The sequence below is a fragment of the Manis pentadactyla genome, chromosome 3 (genome assembly GCF_030020395.1).
Source record: "Manis pentadactyla isolate mManPen7 chromosome 3, mManPen7.hap1, whole genome shotgun sequence".
NCBI lineage: Eukaryota > Metazoa > Chordata > Mammalia > Pholidota > Manidae > Manis > Manis pentadactyla.
Genome location: NC_080021.1, coordinates 153,659,732 through 153,684,563, shown reverse-complemented (window position 1 = coordinate 153,684,563; position 24,832 = coordinate 153,659,732). Strand labels below are relative to the sequence as shown.

The following is a 24,832-nucleotide window of genomic DNA, read 5'->3' as shown; positions in this document are numbered from 1 at the left end:
TTTGCTATCACTTAACTCTGTGCTATGCATAAAGCATAAAGCAAGGGTGCGGGAAGTAGGGCCAGCAGAAACTAACCCTGTTCCTCCTGCTCCCATGGCCTATGGTCTGAGGATCAAAGCCAGAGGAGGACAAAGAATATTTCAAGTCTAAATTCTTATGTTGGTGTTGTTTCAAAGAAGGTCTCCTTATGTTTGTCTGGTTTCATATGAACAGATTATTTAAAAATAGACTTCTCCCCTGCAGAAATAGTTAATAGCAAATGTATGTGTATGCAATAGTATTTTAGGGGTAAATTTTAACTAAGACTCCCTTTGGAAGTGATCTGGTAGGTTAAATGGAGATTGCTTTCTTCCATTGCATTTAACATAAAATTATGAGCAAAAGAAAGAAAATGCGATAATCCTTCATTACAGGGTTTACCTGTCTGATGCATATTCTCAGTGCTGAAGAGGCAGCATCTATATTTAAAGTGAGCTGAACGCATCTGTATTTAAAGTGAACAGGCCACTATTTACCTGATGCTGGTTCAGAAATAGGTGCAGGTGGCGATTCGCTGGGTGTAAAAGGATGCCAGTGCTGGAGAAAGCAGTGGCTTCCCTCAGAGAAAAGCATCCTCCCTTTTATAGCCACAGAAACCTCTGGGAGCAAGCACAGCCTTCCCCTAAATGCTCCCTGCTGGAGCTCCGTTTGGTCTCTGTCAGTGGGTGACCATATGACTTACTGTCCAAGAGGGACACTTGAGGGCTACGCTGTCTGTCCAGTAGCCTCTAGCCACACATGACTATTTAAGTTAATTAAGATGGAATAAAATGCATAATTCGTTTCCTCAGTTCCACCAGCCACATTTCAAGGACTCGCTAGGCACCTGTAGCTAGTGACTACAACAGAGGACAGTACAGAAGTAGACCATTTCCATCAATGCAGAAAGGGTGCTCACTAGGTGCACTCCTTGCATGACAGGTGTGAACTGGAACCTCCCCCACCCCAGGAAAACTAGGACAAGTGGTCACCCTGTTGTCCTGAAAGATATTTTCACCTGGGCCTAAATAAACAGGTATTTAAGAAACCAACCAGTTTCCCAAGCCACATAGCAACTGTAAGTCCATGGCATCAGAGGCTCGTACCAGGAGGAAGGATGCTGCTACACAGGGTTTTTGGTGTCCAATGGCCAGCACTGTCCAAAAGCTTTCTGCAATGAGGGAAATGCCTGTCATCCTCCTTCCAGTACAGCAGCCACTGGTCACATGTGCCTACTGAGCACTTGAAAAGTACCTAGTGCGCCTGAGGAAGATAATTTTTCACTTTATTTTTAAAAGAGACCCCTGTGGCTAGTGGCTGCAAAGTTGGATGGCACCGCTTTAATCACCCAATTCCACACTGGAGAGGACAAGTTAGAATTTTTTCCCCCAGGGTAATTTGGGTCAGAAGCTCTGTGGGAGACTGAAGAAAGCATAAACCCAAGTAAGAATAAAAACAGGCTGATTGCCCTTGGAACAAAACGTTGCCCTACCTCTTTATGTGTGGAGGCTTCCGCAGGGTCACTGGGTTGAAGGGGTGTACCTGAAGACTCTGCACCCAGGGGTGAGGAACTGCCAGGAGACGGAGACTGGAACACAGCAAGGGAATAACACAGTGTGAATCTGAGGGTCTCAGTGGACACCCCAGCCAGGGAGAAAGGAGAAAGCCAAACATGGCTGAATAGTTTAGTGGTGAGAAAACTTCCTTGGGAAAGAAGTGCTAACTGTACAACAAAGGACTGGGTTTTTTGAGTTGTCTTTTAAGTTCCTGCCATGTTTTCAAAGGAGCCCTTCTAACTCAGCTTCCCACACCCCGCCCCGGTCAGCCAAGTATTTAAATACAGCGAAAGTTGAGCATCAAACTAAAAGCTATAGATGAATAAAGCTAACGGTGATACCCAAATGTTTGTGGTTTAATTTTTTCTTAGCAACAAAGACTTCAGTTACTACGAGGCTTATAAAATCACTTGCCCAAGATGATCTGAACGGAAAAGTAAAAATTTACACAGGTATTTTTAAAGAGGCAGCTGGGATTGATTCTGATGACTGGGAACCATACCATCTGTACGTTCCTTGTCAGTTCGGATTCCAAATATTTTGTCTGATTTAATCCACAGGCCATGGAAAAATCAGAGAAATTTTAACATTCAAACAACATTGCCTTGGCTGCTCTTAGAACAGTTCAAAAATCCTTTGTTAAGTGATAGGTTTGAATATAAGGCTTAGAAAAATAGGTTTGGGAAGCATGGACCCTCTCCAGTGTGTTCCGGCAGGAAATGAACATGAAGCTCCGGGCCAGTGCCTGACATACATCCTGTCTCCACAAATGCCCACCGAGTGAATGACTGAAGCCAGCCAGCAAGCCCAGGCATGAGACCAACACAAGCTCCAAAGACCCTCCCCAGTTAATATGCAAATATTCTGTAGCGATGATCCTCCGAGAAAAAGAACATATTGCTTCAGTGTTGGCAATATTTGATGAAAGGCATAAAACAGAACTTACACTAAGGATCTACGAGGAGTGTGGGGCTATGAGCATGGGAGGCACATTGGGGAAAGGAAGCAAAATGACACCCAGAGTGCTCGAACCGCCTCTGATCTCCTGAGACCTGCCCCCTCCGGAAAGCTGAGGCAGGAAGACATCAGAGAAACACCCCAGTATGGAGAAGGAGAATATTCCGTTGCTGCACACGGGAGGGGCACGTTAAAGCATGAAGGAGACCTCAGGGAGCATTGTGTGGAATCATAAAAAATACATCAATAGGTCTGAATTTTATTCAAAAAGTCTGAATTACAGGAAACACAAGGCAGCAAATCACCTGGAGGATGATGGGGTGAAATGCAGTCATACTCACTCTGAGAGCACGGTCCCAGCTGATGGCTGTGGGGCTTGGGTGTGCTTCCCGTGAGCCCATACACCAACTCTGCACAGGGAGGTGAGGGCCAGTGAGCCTCTGAAACATTCACGGGCAGAAATCTGCCCCTCCACAGTAAAGCCAAGTGGATGGGTATAAGGTAGCTGCAGATAAATTCCCCCAAGCCCCACGGCCCCTGGATGTGATAAAACAGCCCTGCATGCCTTTAAGAAGAAATACACAGAATTCTTCATTTGGCACCCAAGAGAGTTGGTGGGTACTTGCTGAGTTAGCTCTATGTTTGGCCTACTCAAAATTAATGTAGTCAAGTCCTCATGAGAATTTAGTGCCTTTAAATTTTCCCAGTTTTTCAAATTTGAAGCGTTTCCTTAGATATTTGTCTATTTTTCCCCAAATAATTTTCTCTGTTGCAAAGATTTTAAGGGTTGAGTCCCTGGAGAAGCTAGTGCAGCTGGTTTTTCTTTAATTGCTTGGTTTGAGGGCTGTGTAACACCTTCATTAAAAAAAGAAATAACCTCCAAGGAGAGCCCCACGGTTCCTATTTCTTTATTTTTTTTGTTGCAAATCTTCTAAAAACGGATTCTTTGTAATGTTGGGGGCAGCAGATCACTGCAGAATGAAGGGGGAAGACAGGTCATGCGGACTGGGCTGGGATGTGGAACAGGCAGGCCAGACGCCACAGTGAGGCTGGGTGACCAGTGCCGGGCACTGGCCAGGGGGCACACATGCTACTGCGGGGGGCACTGTCCTCAAGGAGGCTCTCGTGGGACCCCCCACTGACTGTCCTCAGGGATCCCTTCCTCCCCGTGCTTGGTGCTCTAGCCTTCTGCGTGCAAATGAGCTAGTTTGTGTTCTATTTACACGTGCAATTCATGACCCCCAACCAAGGGTTCTCCCTCATTTTCTCCTATGTTCGGTGCCCATCTTGCTGAAGCTTGCTCAGACTTTCTGCATGGTACTGTCCTCCCTTGGTGGTGTGCCAGGCTTTGTAATCATCTGTTTATGTCTTCCCTCCTCCAGGAGCTCTTTCTTCAGCAGGGGTCCTGTCTTACTCATCTTTGTAATCCAAGTGCTGAGCCTTGGGTCTCCCAGACAGCAGGAACTCAATAAACATTTACTGAATAAATGATTTCAGTGTAGTTTCCAGATTCACCATCTTTTTCAACCTGCACGGAAAGCAGATCAACCACAACTCTCATTATTTTTAGGGATCAATGGTAAGCTCCCCTCTGATGCAGCACCCCTATGTAGCTATGTGTAGGATGTCAAATCTGCACTTTTGAATTAGAGAAATGGTCTTTGCCTGTGAAGACTTGACCTTAGCTCCAGCAAAGCTCTTTTGAAGCAGAAAGCTGTCCCCAAGCAGGAGAGGAACCCCCTGATGGGAGCCTACTACTCACCACACTGATGCTGACAAAGTCAAGGTGGACAGACCCCTCCAGAGCAGACCCAACCTCCATGGGGACTAAACACCTCAATTCATCTCAAGTGGCTGCGTTAAAAGCCCTCTGCCTCTCACTCCAGCTTCTGCCTTGTTGTACTCTTAAAAGTGGAGAAAGGCAGGTGGAAGAAGATGGCGGCGTGAGTAGAGCAGCGGAAATCTCCTCCCAAAACCACATATATCTATGAAAATATAACAAAGACAACTCTTCCTAGAATAAAGACCAGAGGACACAGGACAATATCCAGACCACATCCGCACCTGAGAGAACCCAGCGCCTCGCGAAGGGGGTAAGATACAAGCCCCGGCCCCGCGGGAGCCGAGCGCCCCTCCCCCCAGCTCCCGGCGGGAGAAGAGCAGGCAGAGCGGGAGGGAGACGGAGCCCAGGGCTGCCGAACACCCAGCCCCAGCCATCCGGGCCAGAGTGCAGACAGTGCGTGCGTGGGGGACCCTGGATACTAGGGAAACAGGGCAGCAAGAACAGTGAGCGGGCATGGGAGGCCGGGCGCCGGAGGACACCAGAAAAGCGAGCGACCATTTTTTTTTTTTTCCAAGCGCTTTTTGGAAGTCTTAAAGGGATAGGGACCCCAATACTAGGGAAACAGGGCAGCAAGACCGGTGAGCAGATGTCGGAAGCTGGCGCCGGAGGATAAAGAAAAACGAGAGGCAACCTTTTTTTTTTTTTTTTTAAATTTAAAATTTTTTTATTTTTATTTATTTATTTATTTTTTTGTGGTCGTTGTTTTGTTTTGGCGGGTGATTTTTGGAAGTCTTAAAGGGGCAGGGCGGGACACTTAATCCAGAGATAGGGAATCTGGGGATCTCGGGGCACCCTAACCCCTGGGCTGCAGGGAGCAGGGAGGCCCCTTACGGAGATAAATAGCCTCCCAGCCGCTCCCCCTCCAACGCGACTCCACCACTTTGGAGCAGCTGCCCGAACCAGGCCACGCCCACAGCAACAGCGGAGATTAACTCCATAGCAGCCGGGCAGGAAGCAGAAACCCTGTCTGCGCGCAGCTGCGCAGCACAAGCCACTAGAGGTCGCTGTTCTCCCAGGAGAGGAGGGCCACAAACCAACAAGAAGGGAAATTCTTCCAGCCGTCACTCGTCCCAGTTCTGCAGACTATTCCTATCACCATGAAAAGGCAAAGCTACAGGCAGACAAAGATCACAGAGACAACACCAGAGAAGGAGACAGACCTAACCAGTCTTCCTGACAAAGAATTCAAAATAAGAATCATAAACATGCTGACAGACATGCAGAGAAATACGCAAGAGAAATGGGATGAAGTCCGGAGGGGGATCACAGATGCCAGAAAGGAGATCACAGAAATGAAACAAACTCTGGAAGGCTTTATAAGCAGAATGGATAGAATGCAAGAGGCCATTGATGGAATTGAAATCAGAGAACAGGAGCGCATAGAAGCTGACATAGAGAGAGATAAAAGGATCTCCAGGAATGAAACAATATCAAGAGAACTCTGTGACCAATCCAAAAGGAATAATATCCGTATTATAGGGGTACCAGAAGAAGAAAAGAGAGGAAAAGAGATGGAAAGTATCTTAGAAGAAATAATTGCTGAAAACGTCCCCAAACTGGGGGAGGAAATAATCAAACAGACAACGGAAATACACAGAACCCCAAACAGAAAGGATCCAAGGAGGACAACACCAAGACACATAATAATTAAAATGGCAATGATCAAGGACAAGGAAAGAGTTTTAAAGGCAGCTAGAGAGAAAAAGGTCACCTATAAAGGAAAACCCATCAGGCTAACATCAGACTTCTCGACAGAAACCCTACAGGCCAGAAGAGAATGGCATGATATATTTAATACAATGAAACAGAAGGGCCTTGAACCAAGGATACTGTATCCAGCACGATTATCATTTAATTATGAAGGAGGGATTAAACAATTCCCAGACAAGCAAAGTTGAGGGAATTTGCTTCCCACAAACCACCTCTACAGAACATCTTACAGGGACTGCTCTAGATGGGAGCACTCCTAGAAAGAGCACAGCACAAAACACCCAACATATGAAGAATCGAGGAGGAGGAATAAGAAGGGAGAGAAGAAAAGAATCTCCAGACAGTGTATATAACAGCTCAATAAGTGAGCTAAGTTAGGCAGTAAGATACTAAAGAGCCTAACCTTGAACCTTTGGTAACCACGAATTAAAGCCTGCAATGGCAATAAGTACATATCTTTCAATAGTCACCCTAAATGTTAATGGGCTGAATGCACCAATCAAAAGACACAGAGTAATAGAATGGATAAAAAAGCAAGACCCATCTATATGCTGCTTACAAGAAACTCACCTCAAACCCAAAGACATGTACAGACTAAAAGTCAAGGGATGGAGAAGCTGAAAGCATTTCCTCTGAGATCGGGAACTAGACAGGGATGCCCACTCTCCCCACTGTTATTTAACATAGTACTGGAGGTCCTAGCCACAGCAATCGGACAAAACAAAAAAAATACAAGGAATCCAGATTGGTAAAGAAGAAGTTAAACTGTCACTATTTGCAGATGACATGATACTGTACATAAAAAACCCTAAAGACTCTATCCCAAAACTACTAGAACTGATATCGGAATACAGCAAAGTTGAGGGATACAAAATCAATACACAGAAATCTGTGGCTTTCCTATGCACTAACAATGAACCAACAGAAAGAGAAATCAGGAAAACAACTCCATTCACAATTGCCTCAAAAAAAATAAAATACCTAGGAATAAACCTAACCAAAGAAGTGAAAGACCTATACCCTGAAAACTACAAGTCACTCTTAAGAGAAATTAAAGGGGACACTAACAGATGGAAACTCATCCCATGCTCGTGGCTAGGAAGAATTAATATCGTCAAAATGGCCATCCTGCCCAAAGCAATATACAGATTTGATGCAATCCCTATGAAACTACCAGCAACATTCTTCAATGAACTGGAACAAATAATTCAAAAATCCATATGGAAACACCAAAGACCCCGAATAGCCAAAGCAATCCTGAGAAAGAAGAATAAAGTAGGGAGGATCTCACTCCCCAACTTCAAGCTCTACTATAAAGTCATTGTAATCAAGACAATTTGGTACTGGCACAAGAACAGAGCCACAGACCAATGGAACAGACTAGAGAATCCAGACATTAACTCAGACATATATGGTCAATTAATATTTGATAAAGGAGCCATGGACATGCTATGGCGAAATGATAGTTTCTTCAACAGATGGTGCTGGCAAAACTGGACAGCTACAAGTAGGAGAATGAAACTGGACCATTGTCTAACCCCATATACAATAGTAAACTCAAAATGGATCAAAGACCTGAATGTAAGTCATGAAACCATTAAACTCTTGGAAGAAAACATAGGCAAAAACCTCTTAGACATAAACATGAGTGACCTGTTCTTGAACATACCTGCCCCGGCAAGGAAAACAACAGCAAAAATGAATAAGTGGGACTATATTAAGCTGAAAAGCTTCCGTACAGCAAAAGACACCATCAATAGAACAAAAAGGAACCCTACAGTATGGGAGAATATATTTGAAAATGACACATCCGATAAAGGCTTGACGTCCAGAATATATAAAGAGCTCACACGCCTCAACAAACAAAAAACAAATAACCCAATTAAAATATGGGCAGAGGAACTGAACAGACGGTTCTCCAAAAAAGAAATACAGATGTCCAACAGACACATGAAAAGATGCTCCACATCGCTAATTACCAGAGAAATGCAAATTAAAACTACAATGAGGTATCGCCTCACACCAGTAAGGATGGCTGCCATCCAAAAGACAAACAACAACAAATGTTGGCGAGGCTGTGGAGAAAGGGGAACCTTCCTACACTGCTGGTGGGAATGTAAGTTAGTTCAACCATTGTGGAAAGCAGTATGGAGGTACATCAAAATGCTCAAAACAGACTTACCATTTGACCCAGGAATTGCACTCCTAGGAATTTACCCTAAGAATGCAGCAATCAAGTATGAGAAAGATCAGTGCACCCCTATGTTTATCGCAGCACTATTTATAATAGCCAAGAATTGGAAGGAAAACAACAGCAAAGATGTCCATCGATAGATGAATGGATAAAGAAGAAGTGGTACATATACACAATGGAATACTACTCAGCCATAAGAAAAGGGAAAATCCAATCATTTGCAGCAACATGGATGGAGCTGGAGGGTATTATGCTCAGTGAAACAAGCCAAGCGGAGAAAGAGAAATACCAAATGATTTCACTCATCTGTGGAATATAAGAACAAAGGAAAAACTGAAGGAACAAAACAGCAGCAGAATCACAGAACTCAAGAATGGACTAACAAGTACCAAAGGGAAAGGGACTGGGGAGGATGGGTGGGTAGGGAAGGATAAGGGGAGGGGAGAAGTAGGGGGGTATTAAGATTAGCATGCATGGGGCGTGGGAGAAAGGGGAGGGCTGTACAACACAGAGAAGGCAAGTAGTGATTCTACAACATTTTGCTATGCAGATGGACAGTGACTGTAAAGGGGTTTATAGGGGGGACCTGGTATAGGGGAGAGCCTAGTAAACATAATATTCGTCATGTAAGTGTAGATTAGTGATACCAAAAAAAAAAAAAAAAGGCAGTTCCTGTGTGGTAACCTCCAATGAGTTCTACACAAGGGTATAAAGGGCATATAAAAGTGTAGGCAAAGGGTCTGTTTGTGTTTATACAGAGGATCAAAGCCTAATTTGGCTACCCCGAAAATGAACTAAGATACGATATGTAAAAGAACTTCCAACATCAGCACTCTCTGGAAGACTCATGCCAGAAGATGATCATCAAAAAACCCCAACAAAGATCCACGCACTGCTACAGTTGTAGATGCACTCATCCCACCAGTTCCTGGACTTGCCATGGGAATGAAGAGGGAGATATCTAAGCTCTCCTGTGCATACAGTAAAACAACAAATTTGACTGGATCTATACTGTTGGAACTCAATCAAGAATTAGGAGAAGTGCAAATTGTAGCGCTCCAAAATCTTACAACTACAGACTATTTACTGTTAAAAGAACATATGGGATGTGAACATTCCCCAGGAATGGGTTGTTTTAATTTGTCTGATTTCTCTCAGACTGTTCAAGTTCAGTTGGACAATACCCACCATATCATAGACAAGTTTTCACAAATGCCTAAGGTGCCTAACTGGTTTTCTTGGTTTCACTGGAGATGGCTGGTAATTACAGGTATGCTTTGGTTATGTAACTATACTCCTATTGTGTTAATGTGTGTGCGCAATTTAAGTAGTAGCTTAAAACCTATACATGCTGAAGTTACTCTACAAGAAGATATGTCAAAGAAAATCAATATTCCCATGTTTTCTTCTGCCTGCTACTTCTATAGCTTTTCTTCTTCCTTCCTAATTACAACCCTTAAATAGAATTCGTGCCTCATATCAAATTTACCGAGTATCATAATTCTTCCAAGTGGTAAAGATACCTCAAGACAAATGCTGGGCATAGAAGCCACAGGGCATAAATATGCGAAGAAGTAAAAAGCTAACCATTTCAAACAATAAGGCTTCTCTCTCACTTACCAACTTTACATCTCCCTGTATGGCCCCAGAAGATGACTGGTTAGCCAGAGACAGGTAAGATTCCTCAAGGTAGGAACAACCTAAGACAGGCACAGTCGCAGGGGGGTCATCAGGTGAGAAATTGGGGATCAATTTCTTAGAACCTCACCCCCCCTGTTCTGAGAGATATCTTCTGCATACGTGGATGTTTTATTGCCCTTGTCTAGCTTGGATTAACACATAGTCTACAGGCACACACCTGATCATCTACATTTGCTCTCTTACAACACTAAACTATGTTTTCTACCTTTATCTTGTATCTACCTACCACTTCAGCATTTTATTAAAAATAATAATAATAAAGAGAGAAATGTGGTATCCACTTATAAATCAAGTATAAAAATCAAATGTGTATTCATATTTGAACTGTTTATAGTTCATAATGCATGAGCAAAACCGAAAGCTTCTGTGATGACTGCCCTTGTACTGTTCACCATGTAACTTATTCACTATGTACGAATTTGTTCTCCATGTAAGAACTTGTTCATTATGTTTCAGAAGATTGGAGACTGACGAAAATTAGGCTTGGGGTGGATTAATGATTGTGCATTGAGCATTGACTCCCCTATACAGAATTTTATCGTTGTTAACAACCATTTGATCAATAAATATGAGAGATGCCCTCACACACACACACACAATATATATATATATATATATATATATATATATATATATACACACACTTCCAATTGTAAAATAAATAAGTAACCGGGATGTAATGTATAGCATAAGGAATATAGTCAAAATATTGTAACAACTTGGTATGGTGATAGCTGGTACCTAGAATTATCATGTATATAAATGTTGAATCACTATGTTGTACACCTGAAACTAATGTAATGTAATACTGTGTGTCAACTACCCTTTAATAAAAAATAATTATCTACAAAAAAAAAAAAGTGGAGAAAAACCCAGAAATTGGACAATACTTTTACTTTCAAAGAATGTATCAGAGGCAAAAACTTAACCAATGAAATACTACACAAAAAGTAAAAATGATTACATATTTCTCTGTCCAGAGTCTCACGCCTTCCGGGTTAGTGGATCTACAATTTTAAGCAAATGAGATCAAGGATGGGAAGCAAATGTGGACTTGGGAATTCACAAATGTAAGTGCCACTTGGATGCCTGTAAGGAGGTAGTGTTTAAAGATCACACAACAACCCCACGCTCTGGGATATTACAGGAGGTCTCCTTAGGCTCAACAACTTGTCCTCTGCAGACTGCATTCTAGCAGATGCTCTGCAAGTATGATCTAAATTCACCACCCCAGCTCTTTGGCTCCACAGAACTGGGCTCTCAGCCTTGAGGGTTAGGTTCTTCAATGCCAGGACACGAAATGGACAGACCTGTTCTTAGGGCCCAGATGGCTCAAGGATGCAAGAGCACCCAAAAGGGAAAGTGATCATTCATTTTAATTCCAAATGAACATATCCTAGGGTCAAATGCTGCACTGCTGATGGTAGGGATGAGAAAAATAGCTCAGGGAATTTTCAGCTATGCTTGTAAGGAAGAACAACTGCACAAGTAGTAATTATTCATTTCTTCCTTCAACAGACATTTCAGTGCTGCCTACCTGTGTTCCAAATATGGGGTCAATAAACTAAGAGGAAAGAGATGCTGTGGTCCTGTTCTCCATCCCTTCCCAGAGAATGGGAGGAGGGACATGGAGTCAGGGCCATGGCAGGTGGCTGGGATATTAACCCATACGTGAGGACACAGGGTTGGAAAGGATCAATTCTGCAGGAGAGAAGGGGTGCATATTTACAATGCTTTATGGTGAAGGTGATGCTTCAGTTGAATCCTGGAGACTGTGCAGTATTCATGCAGAAGGATGGGACAGGAAGAGAGTGGAGGTACCAGACACAAGCAGGGAGGTGGCACAGCACAGCTCTTCAAGGAAGTGGGAGATGGGCTCAGGGCAGGGCAGGAACAGGCCCTTGGGGACCCACTTGATGACAAGCAGTCAGTGCCTACTCTCTGCACAGAGGGTGTCATTTAGAGAGTCACTGGCCTGTGGTCTGTACTGAAGAAGCCAATCTGGGCACTTGGTAACAATTTCCTGAGTTGGACTAAAAGATCCAAAGGATTGAGAGACTGAGCCACCACTTTTGCTGCTCCCCTTTAGGACCTCTGCACGAAGAGTGGACTGCATTCCAGAAAAATTGACAGGATGATAATGAGAACACCCTCAGAACTAGAGGTCAGGGGTCCCTGGCTCTTTCCAAATGGACAGGGCTGAGAACAAAGCTGTGATTTGAAGAGGTACACAGAGATATGGAATGATTTTTGGAGAAATTCTAGTCAAAAGATACAAGAAATTGAGTTCTACCTGGATTGTTCACGCATTTATTTAACATGGAAGTGCTGACGGGGTCTGAGGAAGCCCAGATCCCTGTCTGCGCCCAAGGAGCCCTGGACCCACAGGGGAGATAGACCTACAAACACATGCAGGGTGTCCTCTGTAAGCAGTGGTCGCTGCCTGAGTCCTTGAGGAAAAGCCCCAATAACACACAGCAGTCACCAATGAGCTGACTGCTCACAATGTTAGTGTTCACCTTGACAGTCCTTCCCAAATGCTAGCATCTGTACAGTTCATGTCTTTGTCAGCTGGTCTCTGTTGATTGTTGGGACCATCTGGCGTTACAGCAAAAACAAAACAAAAACCCTCCCAACTGCAAATGCATTGCAGAATGTAAGTGCAAATATTGCAAAAATAAATAAATACAAAGCAGAACTGTATAAAGTTGAAGAAGGCAAAGTGGGAGAGCTGTTCAAACCTGCTGTGGATAATTGAAGAGTTGGTGGAGGTCACCAGTTAACAATTAAGGAGAGAAAAATGGGAAGGATGCTGATGTTGCAGATGTTTTGAAAGAGCATGATTAGAGTATCAAATAATTAGGAGAAGCTCTTGGGAAAACTGAGTCAAATCTTAAATATTTTTGCGAAATGGTGCTTTCTATGACTGGAAGGGCTCATTCTGATCATGCTACAAAAGTCAAGAGGGAACTGAAGGCTATTCTACTATATGGTTTGATGCCCTTTTTTGAAAAACAAACAGAAAACACTACTACACAAATCAACACTTCTCTGTTCTAAGAATCCGCATATAGATGAAATTCTTACCTACATGTTATTAGCCAAAAGGTAAACTGAGCTTATGTTTATAATTTTTAGTTCTTCTTTTCAAGATAAGAGGTTCTAATCACATCTCTTCTTCCCCATACTTTTGAAATTTTGGTCCTCATTTTAGGTTAATTTTAAGTAGCCCTTTGAAGATGCCCTCAAGCAGGGATTCTTTAGAACACCCTTGCCCCTGTAGTTAAAATGTGGTAGGACAACCATCCAAAAGACAAACAACAACAAATGTTGGCGAGGTTGTGGAAAAAGGGGAGCCATCCTACACTGTTGGTGGGAATGTAAATTAGTTCAACCATTGTGGAAAGCAGTATGGAGGTTCCTCAAAATGCTTAAAATAGAAATATCATTTGACCCAGGAATTCCACTTCTAGGAATTTACCCTAAGAATGCAGCAGCCCAGTTTGAAAAAGACAAATGCACCCCTATGTTTACTGCAGCACTATTTACAATAGCCAAGAAATGGAAGCAACCTAAATGTCCATCAGTAGATGAATGGATAAAGAAGATGTGGCACATATATACAATGGAATATTATTCAGCTATAAGAAAAAAACAGATCCTACCATTTGCAACAAAACATGGATGGAGCTAGAGGGTATTATGCTCAGTGAAATAAGACAGGTGAAGAAAGACAAGTACCAAATGATTTCACTCATATGTGGAATATAAGAGCAAAGAAAAACTGAAGGAACAAAACAGCAGCAGACTCACAGAACCCATGAATGGACTAACAGTTACCAAAGGGAAAGGGACTGGGGAAGATGGGTGGGAAGGGAGGGATAAGGGTGGGAAAAAGAAAGGGGGCATTACAATTAGCATGTATAATGTGGAGGGGTACGGGGCAGGCTCTACAACACAGAGAAGACAAGTAGTGATTCTATAGCATCTTACTAAACTGATGGACAGTGACTGTGAAGGGGTATTGGGGGGGACTTGGTGAAGGGGGAGCATAGTAAACAATGTTCTTCATGTAATTGTAGATTAATTATACCAAAAAAAATAAATTAAAAAAAATAAAGTGGGGAGTTCAGATGATAATCTAGATTCACATAAATTGCAAAAAAAAATGTGGTAGGACAGCTGCCATACAGGCATAAGCAGGGAGCCCCGTGAGCACGCGGGAGTAGGGAAGGTCTCTGGTATAGGTGCACAGAGATCTCTCCTCAGGGCTGGGGACTCGGAAGGCCCTGGAACAGAGTCTGCTGGCTGGCAGAAGTGAAAAATCAGTCAATTCCTAAGGCACTAGTCATCAAGGCCATGATGGTCTGGCTTTCCGATATTACAGTCCATTTGCAAAAGCATAGTGTGAATACAGGAGAACACAAGCCACGGTTCTCCTTTGGAAAGGACTTTGATGTTTTATTTCATATTGTGGCAGAACAAATGAAATTCTAACTCAGGTTTCCAGAGAGTGAAATGGTTAGGTGCTCAAACCCCAGTGCCTGGCAGACCAGAGTCTGAATTCTGACTCTACCACTCACAGCTCTGAGCAGGTTACCCAGCTTCTCTGATCCCCTTGAGAACTGGGTAAACCCAATTACCAAAAACAACTGGGTATAACTGTTACTCCCACCTTCTGGGGTTGACATGAGGATTAATCAGTGACAATGCACACAGGGGGTCAGCCCAGTGCCTCAGTATGCACAAAACATTCAACCAACATTTGGCAAGTCTTTAAGATTCCAAGAGTAACAAAAACGATTTCACCCCTCTGGGAAAGTGTTCCTAACACATACCCATGGGGATATTTTCTTCGTCTCATCTTGCTTCTGCCCTTATTAAAATTTTATTCATGGATAAAATGAAAAGCACACAGAAGGTTCTATAAAATCATACCATAAAGACTCAGTTAATTTACAAGCTCCAAGACTCCTACTGGTAATATTGGTAAGAATAGCTCATTACTGGCTAAGGCTGGGCAGCTTTGTGGGTTTCTGGAGTGTTTCCTGTCTGCCATTCAAGATAGCATTTCGGAATATGGGGGCTGTGAGTGACGCTATTACGGGGTTGATTTACCAAAGAGAATCACATGCATGGCTCTAGTGTTCATTTACAACCCAGCTTGTGTATGACCACAGTGCTCGGGGTACTCCACTGTTTAGGACACCCAGGGAAAGGTGCTTGCCAGCTCCAGCCAACGCTGACAAGTCCCAGGACATGTCGGTTCCTCTCCTCCAAAAACACTCAGTGACAAAAATTTCACTGCAATGAAGGAAACGAGAAAACAATTCTTTAAAAATGACAGTTTTACCAAATCTATCTAGGACTGAATTATGTAGTAATTTCACCTATGTGGAACTCACAGAACCTGAGAATAAGGTGGTGGTGTTTTTTTAAAAGTCACCAAGCAACCAACCTACCATATGAGACCTGAGGACTAAGAGCTCATGAGCCTTCTTCACCAGTGTTAGGGACTGTGTCCCCCCAAATTCATATGTTGAAACCCTACCCTGCAGAGGGATGGTATTAGGAGGTGGGGCCTTTGGGAGCTAGTTAGGTTGTGAAGGTGGAGCCTTCGTGATGAGATTAGTGCCTGCAGGAGAAGGGTCACAGGAGAGCTCGCTTCCTCTCTCTGCCATGCGAGGACATGGCAAGAAGAAGGCCATCTGCGACCAGGAAGCGGGCCCACACCAGAAGCTGGCCATGCTGGCACTCTGATCTCAGACTTCCCAAGCTCCACAATGGGGAGAAACGAATTTCTGTGGTTTAAACCACCAGCTATGGTATCTTGTACAGCAGCCCACTCTAAGACAACTAGAGACATTCTATTATCTATTTTACACAGTTTTAACAAGCTCTAAGCAGGTCATTTATCAATTCTAAAACTTTAGTGGGTCCTTTTGCTTACAGACTAAACCTAGACTCTTCACCTTGGCACCTAAGGCCTCAGAGGTTTTGCCTTATTTCACCATTTCCCCCCCTTTCAGTTCTTACTCTTTATTGCCAAGCCAAAGTGAACCATTTCCTGCCTCCTGCAAATAATCTCTATGTTTCTGCTCAGGGCCTTTGTTTGTGCTCTTGTCTGAACCTGACAAGTCCACGAGCCTCCAAAGGCCCATTTCAAGTGTTACCTCTTCCATTAAATCTTTCCAGTTCTCTTGGGTGAAAGACTTCCTTCTCCTAAGATTGCTTATATTTTATCTGTGCCATTCTTAGGGTGCATCACTTTCTACCTTATATTTTATACAAATATAATTCTATAGGGTAACATATTAATTACAGTATTTTAATAAGCACCATGAAGGCAGGATTTATTATTAATTTACATGTTTTCTTCTCCAAGTGCTTAACACAGGGTCACCCATAAAATATACAACAGGTGTTCAGTAAATGCATTGAATATAACGAAGGATGCATGGACACCAGCCCTTTGGAATCAGCGGACAAGAGAAACTCAACAGAGTCTTATGTGCACAGTCGGCTCTGAACACGGGTAGCATGGCACTTAGTGCTCACATGGCTCTCTGTACCCACATGTAGCTCAGGATTCTCTTCTCTGATTCTTGATGACGATCTGTCTCCCTTTGTTGGCAGATGCTGCTTGCAAATCATGCATCCTTACATGATTTGGACAGTATTGTGGACACAGGGGGAAACAGTGTCCTCAAAGGTGACATTTCACATAGACTGTAATCAAGCACTTGGTCATTTAACTCCTTTGCAGCCTGAACATTTTGGCTCTATTATTCCTTTTCCGATATGGAATTTCGAAGGCGTGGTTACCTGGGCAGGCTCTGCACATGCTCTGGCTCTTCCGGTAAACCTCTGTCTGGAGCCACTGTGCAGGGCTTCCCTAGCTCTAATGACCTCACACGGCTTTTTCATTAGGCATATTTGTTTATCCAGCTTTATCCCTTTTCTCAAATAAATGTACATTGTTTTCCTCACTGATGTGTTTTAAATTAACCTTATGCCGTGTTAAAGCTATAAAAAAAAAAATCCCCAAATGTACGATTAGTTTTTTCTCACTCCAAGTTATGTCTGTGTTTCTGAAAATTGAAGTTGGTTAAGAAATCCATAATTATTCACTCTCAATTCAAACTGTATCATCAACGCACATTTGTATTTCCTTAATGTGGTGAAGTAGGGAAGTTAGCATAAGCATTGTAGGGGCATAATTATGTCATTAAAATGATAATAGCTTGGGCCTAATGAAGTGTTTTATGTACACATTTATAATGGATTCAATTAATACCAACGCAAATTCTGAGATAACTGTCAGCTCAAATATTCTAACCATTTGCATCCTCTCTTCCCACAGGGAGTGCACTCCCATTCCCAGCTCCAAGTCCACTAAGCCCACGTCAAGGCTGTAGTGTGAAGACCTGGACCGCGGCACACCTCAGGGGGGGCTTTGCACTTGTAGCGATCTCCTCAAATAGCAGTGCTTTCACTCAGGGCTCCACATGCACAAACATTTCATTTTAACACGATCAAAAGGCCTAAGCTTCTGAAGCCATGTTCTCAAAGGCAAAAAAAACCAAACAAACCCCAAAACCTGATCAATTAACTATTAACGAGAGTCATTATTAGAAGGTGAGCTAACCTATCATCTGATAATGCTGGTCTACAGTCAGAGGTTTTCTTTTCCCCTTTGAAACAGCCTCATGTATTTATTTGATATGCATTACAAAGTATGACAGACAAAGGCAGGGGCCTGTCAGTCCCTTCCCCACCTAGGTCTGTAACTCCCTGGTGGTCTCCCTGAACACTCTCCTTCCCCAGCTGCTAGCCCTGAGTTTGGTAAGAGGAAAAACCAGTCACTTTTAGTTTGTATTAGAGACTGCAGCTCTAAAGTACATGACTAAGAACCACGTCGGCTACCATTTACGGAAGGCCTACTATGTGCCAGGCACTGTGCAGGGTACATTGTGACCATTGTCTCATTTCCTAGTAAAGCAGTTCCTAATGTGCAAAGCACTGGACTCATTCATTTTCATTAGCAGCATGGAAGCAAAAGACACAGCAGAGAGCAGGAATGGGAGGCTCCAGTGCCCAAAGAACTCAAGTTATTGGAGAGACAGGTGCAGCCCTGACTGAGAGAAAGCAAAGAGCACGACATCTTTCCCAGTGATCCCTCCCTTCAGGTCATCTTGGACTTCCAAGCAACAGGCAAATGTGATCACACTCCCTCCATGCTGTCCTGATCTGCTCCTGCTCGGTTCACTTACTCTTCAATTGAAGGGAGCGCAGAGAACTTACAATCTGACAGGACTAGGAGAAGAAAAACAAAAACAAAGCAGCAGATGCCACTTTGAAGCCCGAGGACCCACTTACCTCTTCTTCATGATGCTCAAATTGATACATCCAAAAATTCTCCATCTTTCTGGGGGCTGTGTCGGCAGCAGGGCCAGCTCTGGTGCATCCACCCGGGAGCTGAGGAGAACTCCTGACCTCTGTGCCCGTCTGGCGGATTATTTCCAGTGATGTCAGCTGCCCGAGTCAATAATGCAACTTGTAACAGGAGATGTGACCACCTCCCAGGGTGTCCGGCCCACACATGTGAGGCCCTCAGTGCCTGAAAGGCCCAGGCAGCCGTGCGTCACTGGTTGGGCATCACCACCTGATGTTTCAGAGAAGGGGCTGGCCTAGCCCTGCTGGTGGTGATGCCTACTATTTCTGGGGAACATAAACTTGGTTCTGAGGTGCTACCAGAATTTTCACACACCCTAAACTCTGCTATGTTTATAGAACCTGTGAAAAAAGCATCCAGCCCACATGAAAAGAAGGGGTGGAAGCTGGGACAAAGAGGCTCTTTCGGGAGCTGCGTCAGAGCACTGGGGCAGGTGCTGAGGGTTTAGAGAGTACTGTTGTCAGCTGCGGCCTGGGCCACAGGATGCCGGAGGTGGACCCTCCCTGCCTCTTCCCACTTGCTGGGAGCCTCTAACATCCTTGCTGTGCAATCTGAATAAAGAGGATATGGCAAGCCAGCTATACGAGCACAGAAAAGAAAGCTGCCTCCAGGGCCAGCATGGTTTGATCCAAACCAACAGGTAATTCCAAATTGGGTTCAGGAGCTAGACCACCTCTGCTAGTCCTCAGCAGACTAGAAGAAGGTCGGGACAAATATGGCGGAACTGAACTGGAGGGAGTACATGGAAACAGAGATCAGGGTGGTTCTGAAGCTGGAGACAGGAGACAGAGAGAGACGTCCCAGGGCCAATCACCTATGTCACACCAAACCATGGCAACAGGGAAAGAACAGAGGCACAGAACATCCAAGAGACTCATCCTAATGGATGGCTGCAGCCTTCCTTCTCACCACACCCCTTATCAGACAGGCTGCAGGTCTCTCTGAGCCCACCTGTTTAGTTAATGAGTTATGATAGGGTTAAAGGGTGGAAAAAGAGAAGCAAAGGACCTGAACAATCCATGGCTGGGAAGTCCACCCATGCTAGTTGATAGTTTCTTGGGCTGTGGAAAACTCTGCAGGCCAGAGTGGGAAACAGGGTCCCACAGGGTGTCATCAGGCACTTCTTTCCCTGTTCCTTGCTTGTCTTTCTGTTTCTGACCACTCCTGCTGGCAGTCAGATTGCACCTACTATAATCCACACCAGTCTGAGGCAATTCCCATAGCTGTCAGCCCCCTTTCAGAAAAGCCCTTTGCAAAAGGGGGAGCAGTGCAGGAGATATTCCTTCCCAATTTATAGCCTGGGCATTTCTCAAAACACTTTCTTCTTTCCATTAATAATTTAAAAGATAGAGAAGAGTCTGGTGTTGATTCTCAAGTGTCCAGATTGAATACTCCCTACCATTTAATTCTCCCAGCTTATGGGTGGAGCCATTTCCCCCCATCACTCTTACAAATTGTTTTGGTTTGAGTTCACATGTACTCGGGACAGGCTAAAGCCACTACAGTATTCACTGCGGCGGCAGGAAGCTTGTAATAATCCTCAGTTATTAACCATAGAGCCACCATCACACATACAACTTAAAATCACCAGATTCTGGAAAATTACAGACAGTGTCTACACAGTGTCCTGGTAGTGCAACAGAATTCAGAATTCTTTCCCTGGCGCTCTTATTTTAATTCTTCCTTCCCTTTAATGTTCAATCTGCATCTGAAACCTGCTTAATTATTCACCACTGCCTTCTCCATGCCTCATCAATAATGGATAACACCCGCGATGGAAAGCTCCGCCGCTGCAAGAAGGTGGTTGAAATGGGAGCATATAAACAATAGGACCCCCACTGCACAGCTCGGGGAGAAATCAAGGCATGAGGATGACAGCCAGTCTCAAGGTCTGTTCTCTCAGCACCAACTACATCTTTTAACTCTGTGCCCCTCAACCATTTTTGCATCATGGCACATAGAGAAATGATGATATATTTGTACAACACTGGCTCATCTGGAGAGGATCTGGAGCCCCAGAGGAGGCTACTGGGGTTGAAGGCAACATGCCTAGTGGCCCAGGTCATCCCCTCCCCACAGTCCAGGGACATTGTCAAGACCCTGGTTAAAAAGCTCTGCCTTAACTTACAAATGAGTCTATACAGCAAGTTCTTTGGACACCAGCAGTCCCTTGAGAATAAAGTTAAAATCCATGTACTTATGAATAATCCAGATGGCAGGTTTGACCCCTCAGGACACTCCCTCCTCTCTTTCATTCCCACAGGCCCTCCTGAGCCCCAACTTTCTCTGCCATAGCTGCTTGCCCCACCTCAGGCTGCCTAACACCCCTGTTCCCCTTTCACCACTCTGGCCTCATTCTCTGTTGGTTACTTCAGGATCTGCAGATCTGCCTGTTCTCGGCCAGACAAAATAAATACAGCCCAGCAGTTGGGAATGGCTGACGAGGTCAGCTGGGGGAGGACAAGGCCAGCAGCGGCTGTGTTCTCGGGTTGTTGGTCTGACAGGGTAATGACAGATACCAAACGGGCTCAGCAGACTTCTCAGATGGCCCCCGTGAGCCCCATCCCCGGGTACTCGGACCCTTGGGTACTCCCTCCCAGGGAGGGAGTGTGTGCTAGTAGTTTACTCCAAGCCATAAATACAGCAAAGGCTGAGATGTGGCTCTCTGATTGGGTTGCAAAAGACTGACGTCCATCTTGCCACTGACTCTGTGGTCTTCCCATCTGGCACACTTTATTAAGCAAGCTGCCATGTAGGAGAGGGCCCAGGGGGCAAAGAGCCGGGGATGCCTCTGGCCAGTAGTCGGCTGGGGACCGAGGCCAGACCAGCAGTGTGAGCAGCTGAATCCTGCCAACAAGCACACGAGCGCGGCAGCAGGTCTGCTCCCCCAGCAGAGCCTCTGATGACTTCAGGCCACAGGCACCCTGACTGTGGCCTCGGACAGGCCCCAAAGCAGAGGACCAGCCCAACCCTGCTTGAGTCCTGGCCACAGAAACTGTGAGATGATCAGTGTGGCTTGTTCTGTGCCACTAAGTTTTGGGGCAATTTGTTCCACAGTGGTGGACAGTTGAGATGCTGAATAAGTCTTCAGATGAAAGCCTCAAGAGCAGAGGAGGACGGAGGCCCAGCTAAGGGATCAACAAAGGACTAGCACAGAGCAGACCATAAGCTTTGCAGGCAGAGCCTGTGTCTAATTTAGCTGGATCCTGTACCTTAGTGCTACCCTATCTCTGGTGTCTTGAACAGTACCTTGACCTATATAGGAGGAACTTGAAAATATTTGTTGAGTGAGTGGATGAGAAATTGTGAGACAGACTTTAAGTTTGTGACAGTGGGAGGTACACGCTTTCTTCCACAGTAGGCCAGGAGAACCCTCTGAGATAAGGACACTTGGAGTCCAGTCCTTTCAGATCACATATGGAGACAGAAGGGAGGAAACTATCCTCAGACAACCTCCCCAAAGCTCCCTATCTCCCCCACAACCGCTCCATTCAGCCCCCTCCCTCACCTGCCAAGAACATACCCATTCCATCCAAGAACTGACCCACTTGGGGAATCAGGCCCCAGCAGAACACAGATTCACCCTAAAGTCTTGTCTATTTGACTTCAGATCCCATTTCATCTCTGTCCCTTGCTATCCAGACCCCTGGAAACCTATGGCTGGCCAGCAGTCTCTGAGGAGGTGTGGCTCAGCAAAAGGAAGCTTCTCAATTCAAAATACTTTCACAGGAATCCTTCAGGAAAACAGAACCCTTCAGTAGCAAAACAAGTTCTTTCATTGGCCCTTGTAAGCTTGACAACACAGCCACAAGGCCAACAGGATACGATGCTGCTAACAAGTCTTAATGAATCAGCATGCGCACTTGCCCTTGGTCAGCAGTTCCCTAGCAACAGTCCAAAAAAAATCCATGTAGGCTGATGCTGAATTCAAGGCAGGGGGGAAAGGTAGAAAGCTCAGGGTAGAAGAGATGTCAAGGAATTCAAGGCCCTGATGAAGCTAGGATGCTTCTCCACTCTGATTACATCATCTTTCTCAAAATTAAAAAAAAAGGTTGGGGGGGCACAACAGTGCACATGGCCAGGGCAGGTGTTATCATCAAGCCCTCACCTCCCAGGGTTCTGACAGCATCTCCTTCTCAGCAGAAGACTGGCTGGTTTCTGACTAAGAAGTGTTAGTGTTGAAATGGTTTCCTGTCCCCAAGTACTTGTTCCAGTTGGTCTCTGGCATTGGGAATGACAATGGAAGGCACACTTTATCTGATGGGGGCTGTGCATGCTGCCTTTATCCCCACCTAGCAGTTTAGTCTGACTTTCTCAGAACAGCCCTGGAAAATGAATGGCTGATGATCCAGTGCTGCTTATGGTGACAGTGACACCTCAGGCCATTTGGAGAATAGGGAGGGTACAGACGGGCCAGGTGCTGGGAGGGCAAAGGGAAATGCCAGATAGACAGGTGAGAAAGGGTGCAAACAGCGAACTCCCTCTAACTTGGTTTGCCAATGACCGACCCTCAGAATTAAGTGAGCTTTGATCTACTGACACAACTAATACAGAGACTTGTGATCCTTATTTCCTGTTTGCAAACCATTTTCTCTCAGTCATCCTGGGAAATAAATCTGATAACTTATTTCACTGATGAAGAAACCGAAGCTAAGGAAGAAAGCAGAGAACCAACTCAAGGCAACTGCAGCAGGCCGACTGCAGAGCACAGGTTTACACGTGATGAATACTTATGGCGCATCCACTCTGTGGGACTTGCCTGAGATACAAGAGGAGGATAAGACAAAGACACTGTGCCTTCAACAGACTGATGGTGAATCAGAGAGGTAACAGGCTGATGCATGGGAGACAAGTGGAAGATAAGACAGTAAAGGGTTAAGTGTCAAACTATAGTCCACAGTTTAATCTGGCCTGATGCCAAGGCCCAACCTCCAGAGACCCTAATCGGGAAGTTTGGAATCCTGGAGTCTATCTGTTTGAAGAGTGGGGCCCTGAGGCGCTGAATGGGAATGTGGGCTGGACAGAGGTGAGAGCCAGTATGGTAAGAAAAGTAGCAAGCTTGGATAAACAGGGGTAGATCTGGAACTGGGAAGTGCAAAGCCAAGGAGCAGGGGAGCCCAGGCCATGGGGGGTGGGGTGGGGAGGGAGGAGACCCTGCAATTTACTGCTAATGCTAAGGGGCAGACTGGGCAGCAAGTGTGCTCTGGTTAAGCATGGCATCTTGGAAACATTTCATATGGCCACAGGAGCCATATGGTCTCAGTCCCGTGGGGTCTGCCTAGTCATGCCTGACTTTTACACTAAGAAATTAAGATTAAGATTCTTGGGAGAACCTCTTTGTCTCTGCCTGAGACAAAAGGAGTTAGATGCTCAGGCTGATTTGTGTCAAAGACAGTAACTGGCAAGCCAACGGCATGGGTCACATAACCCAACTATCTTCAGCTGTTCTATCTAGGAAACTGAGTCCAAAATGCCCAACCCAGCTCCAAATCTTCCATCTGTTACCAGCCTTCATTAGTTTGTGGTATCTCGCTAGCAGGATCTACAGAGGTCAGTTAGCACACCAAGGAGGCAGTCGAGTACCCGTTGTCTCAATACGGGAAACAGCAGGAGAGGAAATCTGCCAGTGAGACTCTTCAGGGGAGTCGGGTGGCCTTTGTTGAAATAAAAAAAAAATCTGTTCTGTGGCTGCTCTCAAGATAGTGGCTAATGAAAATTGTGTTTCAAAGAAAGTGGACTGAGAAACTATATTTTGCATTAAAAACAGGTTGCTAGTTTCACTTGTAATGGGAGTATTTCTCATTTTGAAAACGATCATGTTTACAGATGAATCACTTTTCCTAATTCCCCAGGACTGCATGGGCCCAGGATTTAACTGGGTAACATATGGGATTCAATTATCTATGATATACCTATTCCCTTCCCTGCACCCTCCCTTCCTCCCCTATACAGCCCCAGTCCATTATCAGAAAGTACCAGAAGTACACAGCTGGGGAAGCTGCCAATTTTTCTAAAGATTCCTGGGAAGTTTCTTGAGCCCCAACTTTTTAAGGGAGCATGTCAGATGCCCTAACTGTGGCCTTGCGTGCTGCATTTCTAGCTGGAAAGTGATAACAAAACTGTCTCTGGCTAAATCATCCATTTCTTTCCCTACTGCATTCCCCATATTTCTTGACTAGTTTAACATAGTGAGACAATCCATTAAAAAGTGGAGAAAGATTCTTCTTGGGAGTGGGGTCAGGTAAAGAGAAAAACTTAGAGCCTGGGAGTTAAAAAAAAAATCATTCTTTCCCATCACTTTACTTGCATTCCACAGGGCACAAAGTAATTGGAGACCTTGCCCTCCGCCAGGCAGATCATCACACAAGTTTGCTCCGGGGAGTCCAACATGGCGATG

At 44.7% G+C, this 24,832-nt stretch overlaps 1 protein-coding gene across 5 annotated transcripts in view; it reads right to left on the bottom strand.

Annotated features, from left to right (window-relative positions):
- APBA1 (amyloid beta precursor protein binding family A member 1) overlaps positions 1-24,832 on the bottom strand; it is a 212,669-nt gene that overhangs the window by 34,864 nt on the left and 152,973 nt on the right. For all 5 annotated transcript variants that reach the window (XM_057498589.1, XM_036920200.2, XM_057498590.1 and 2 more), the window contains one exon: positions 1,512-1,607. In XM_057498589.1, coding sequence (XP_057354572.1) covers positions 1,512-1,607 — 96 coding nt within the window. The remainder of the gene's footprint in view (positions 1-1,511; positions 1,608-24,832) is intronic.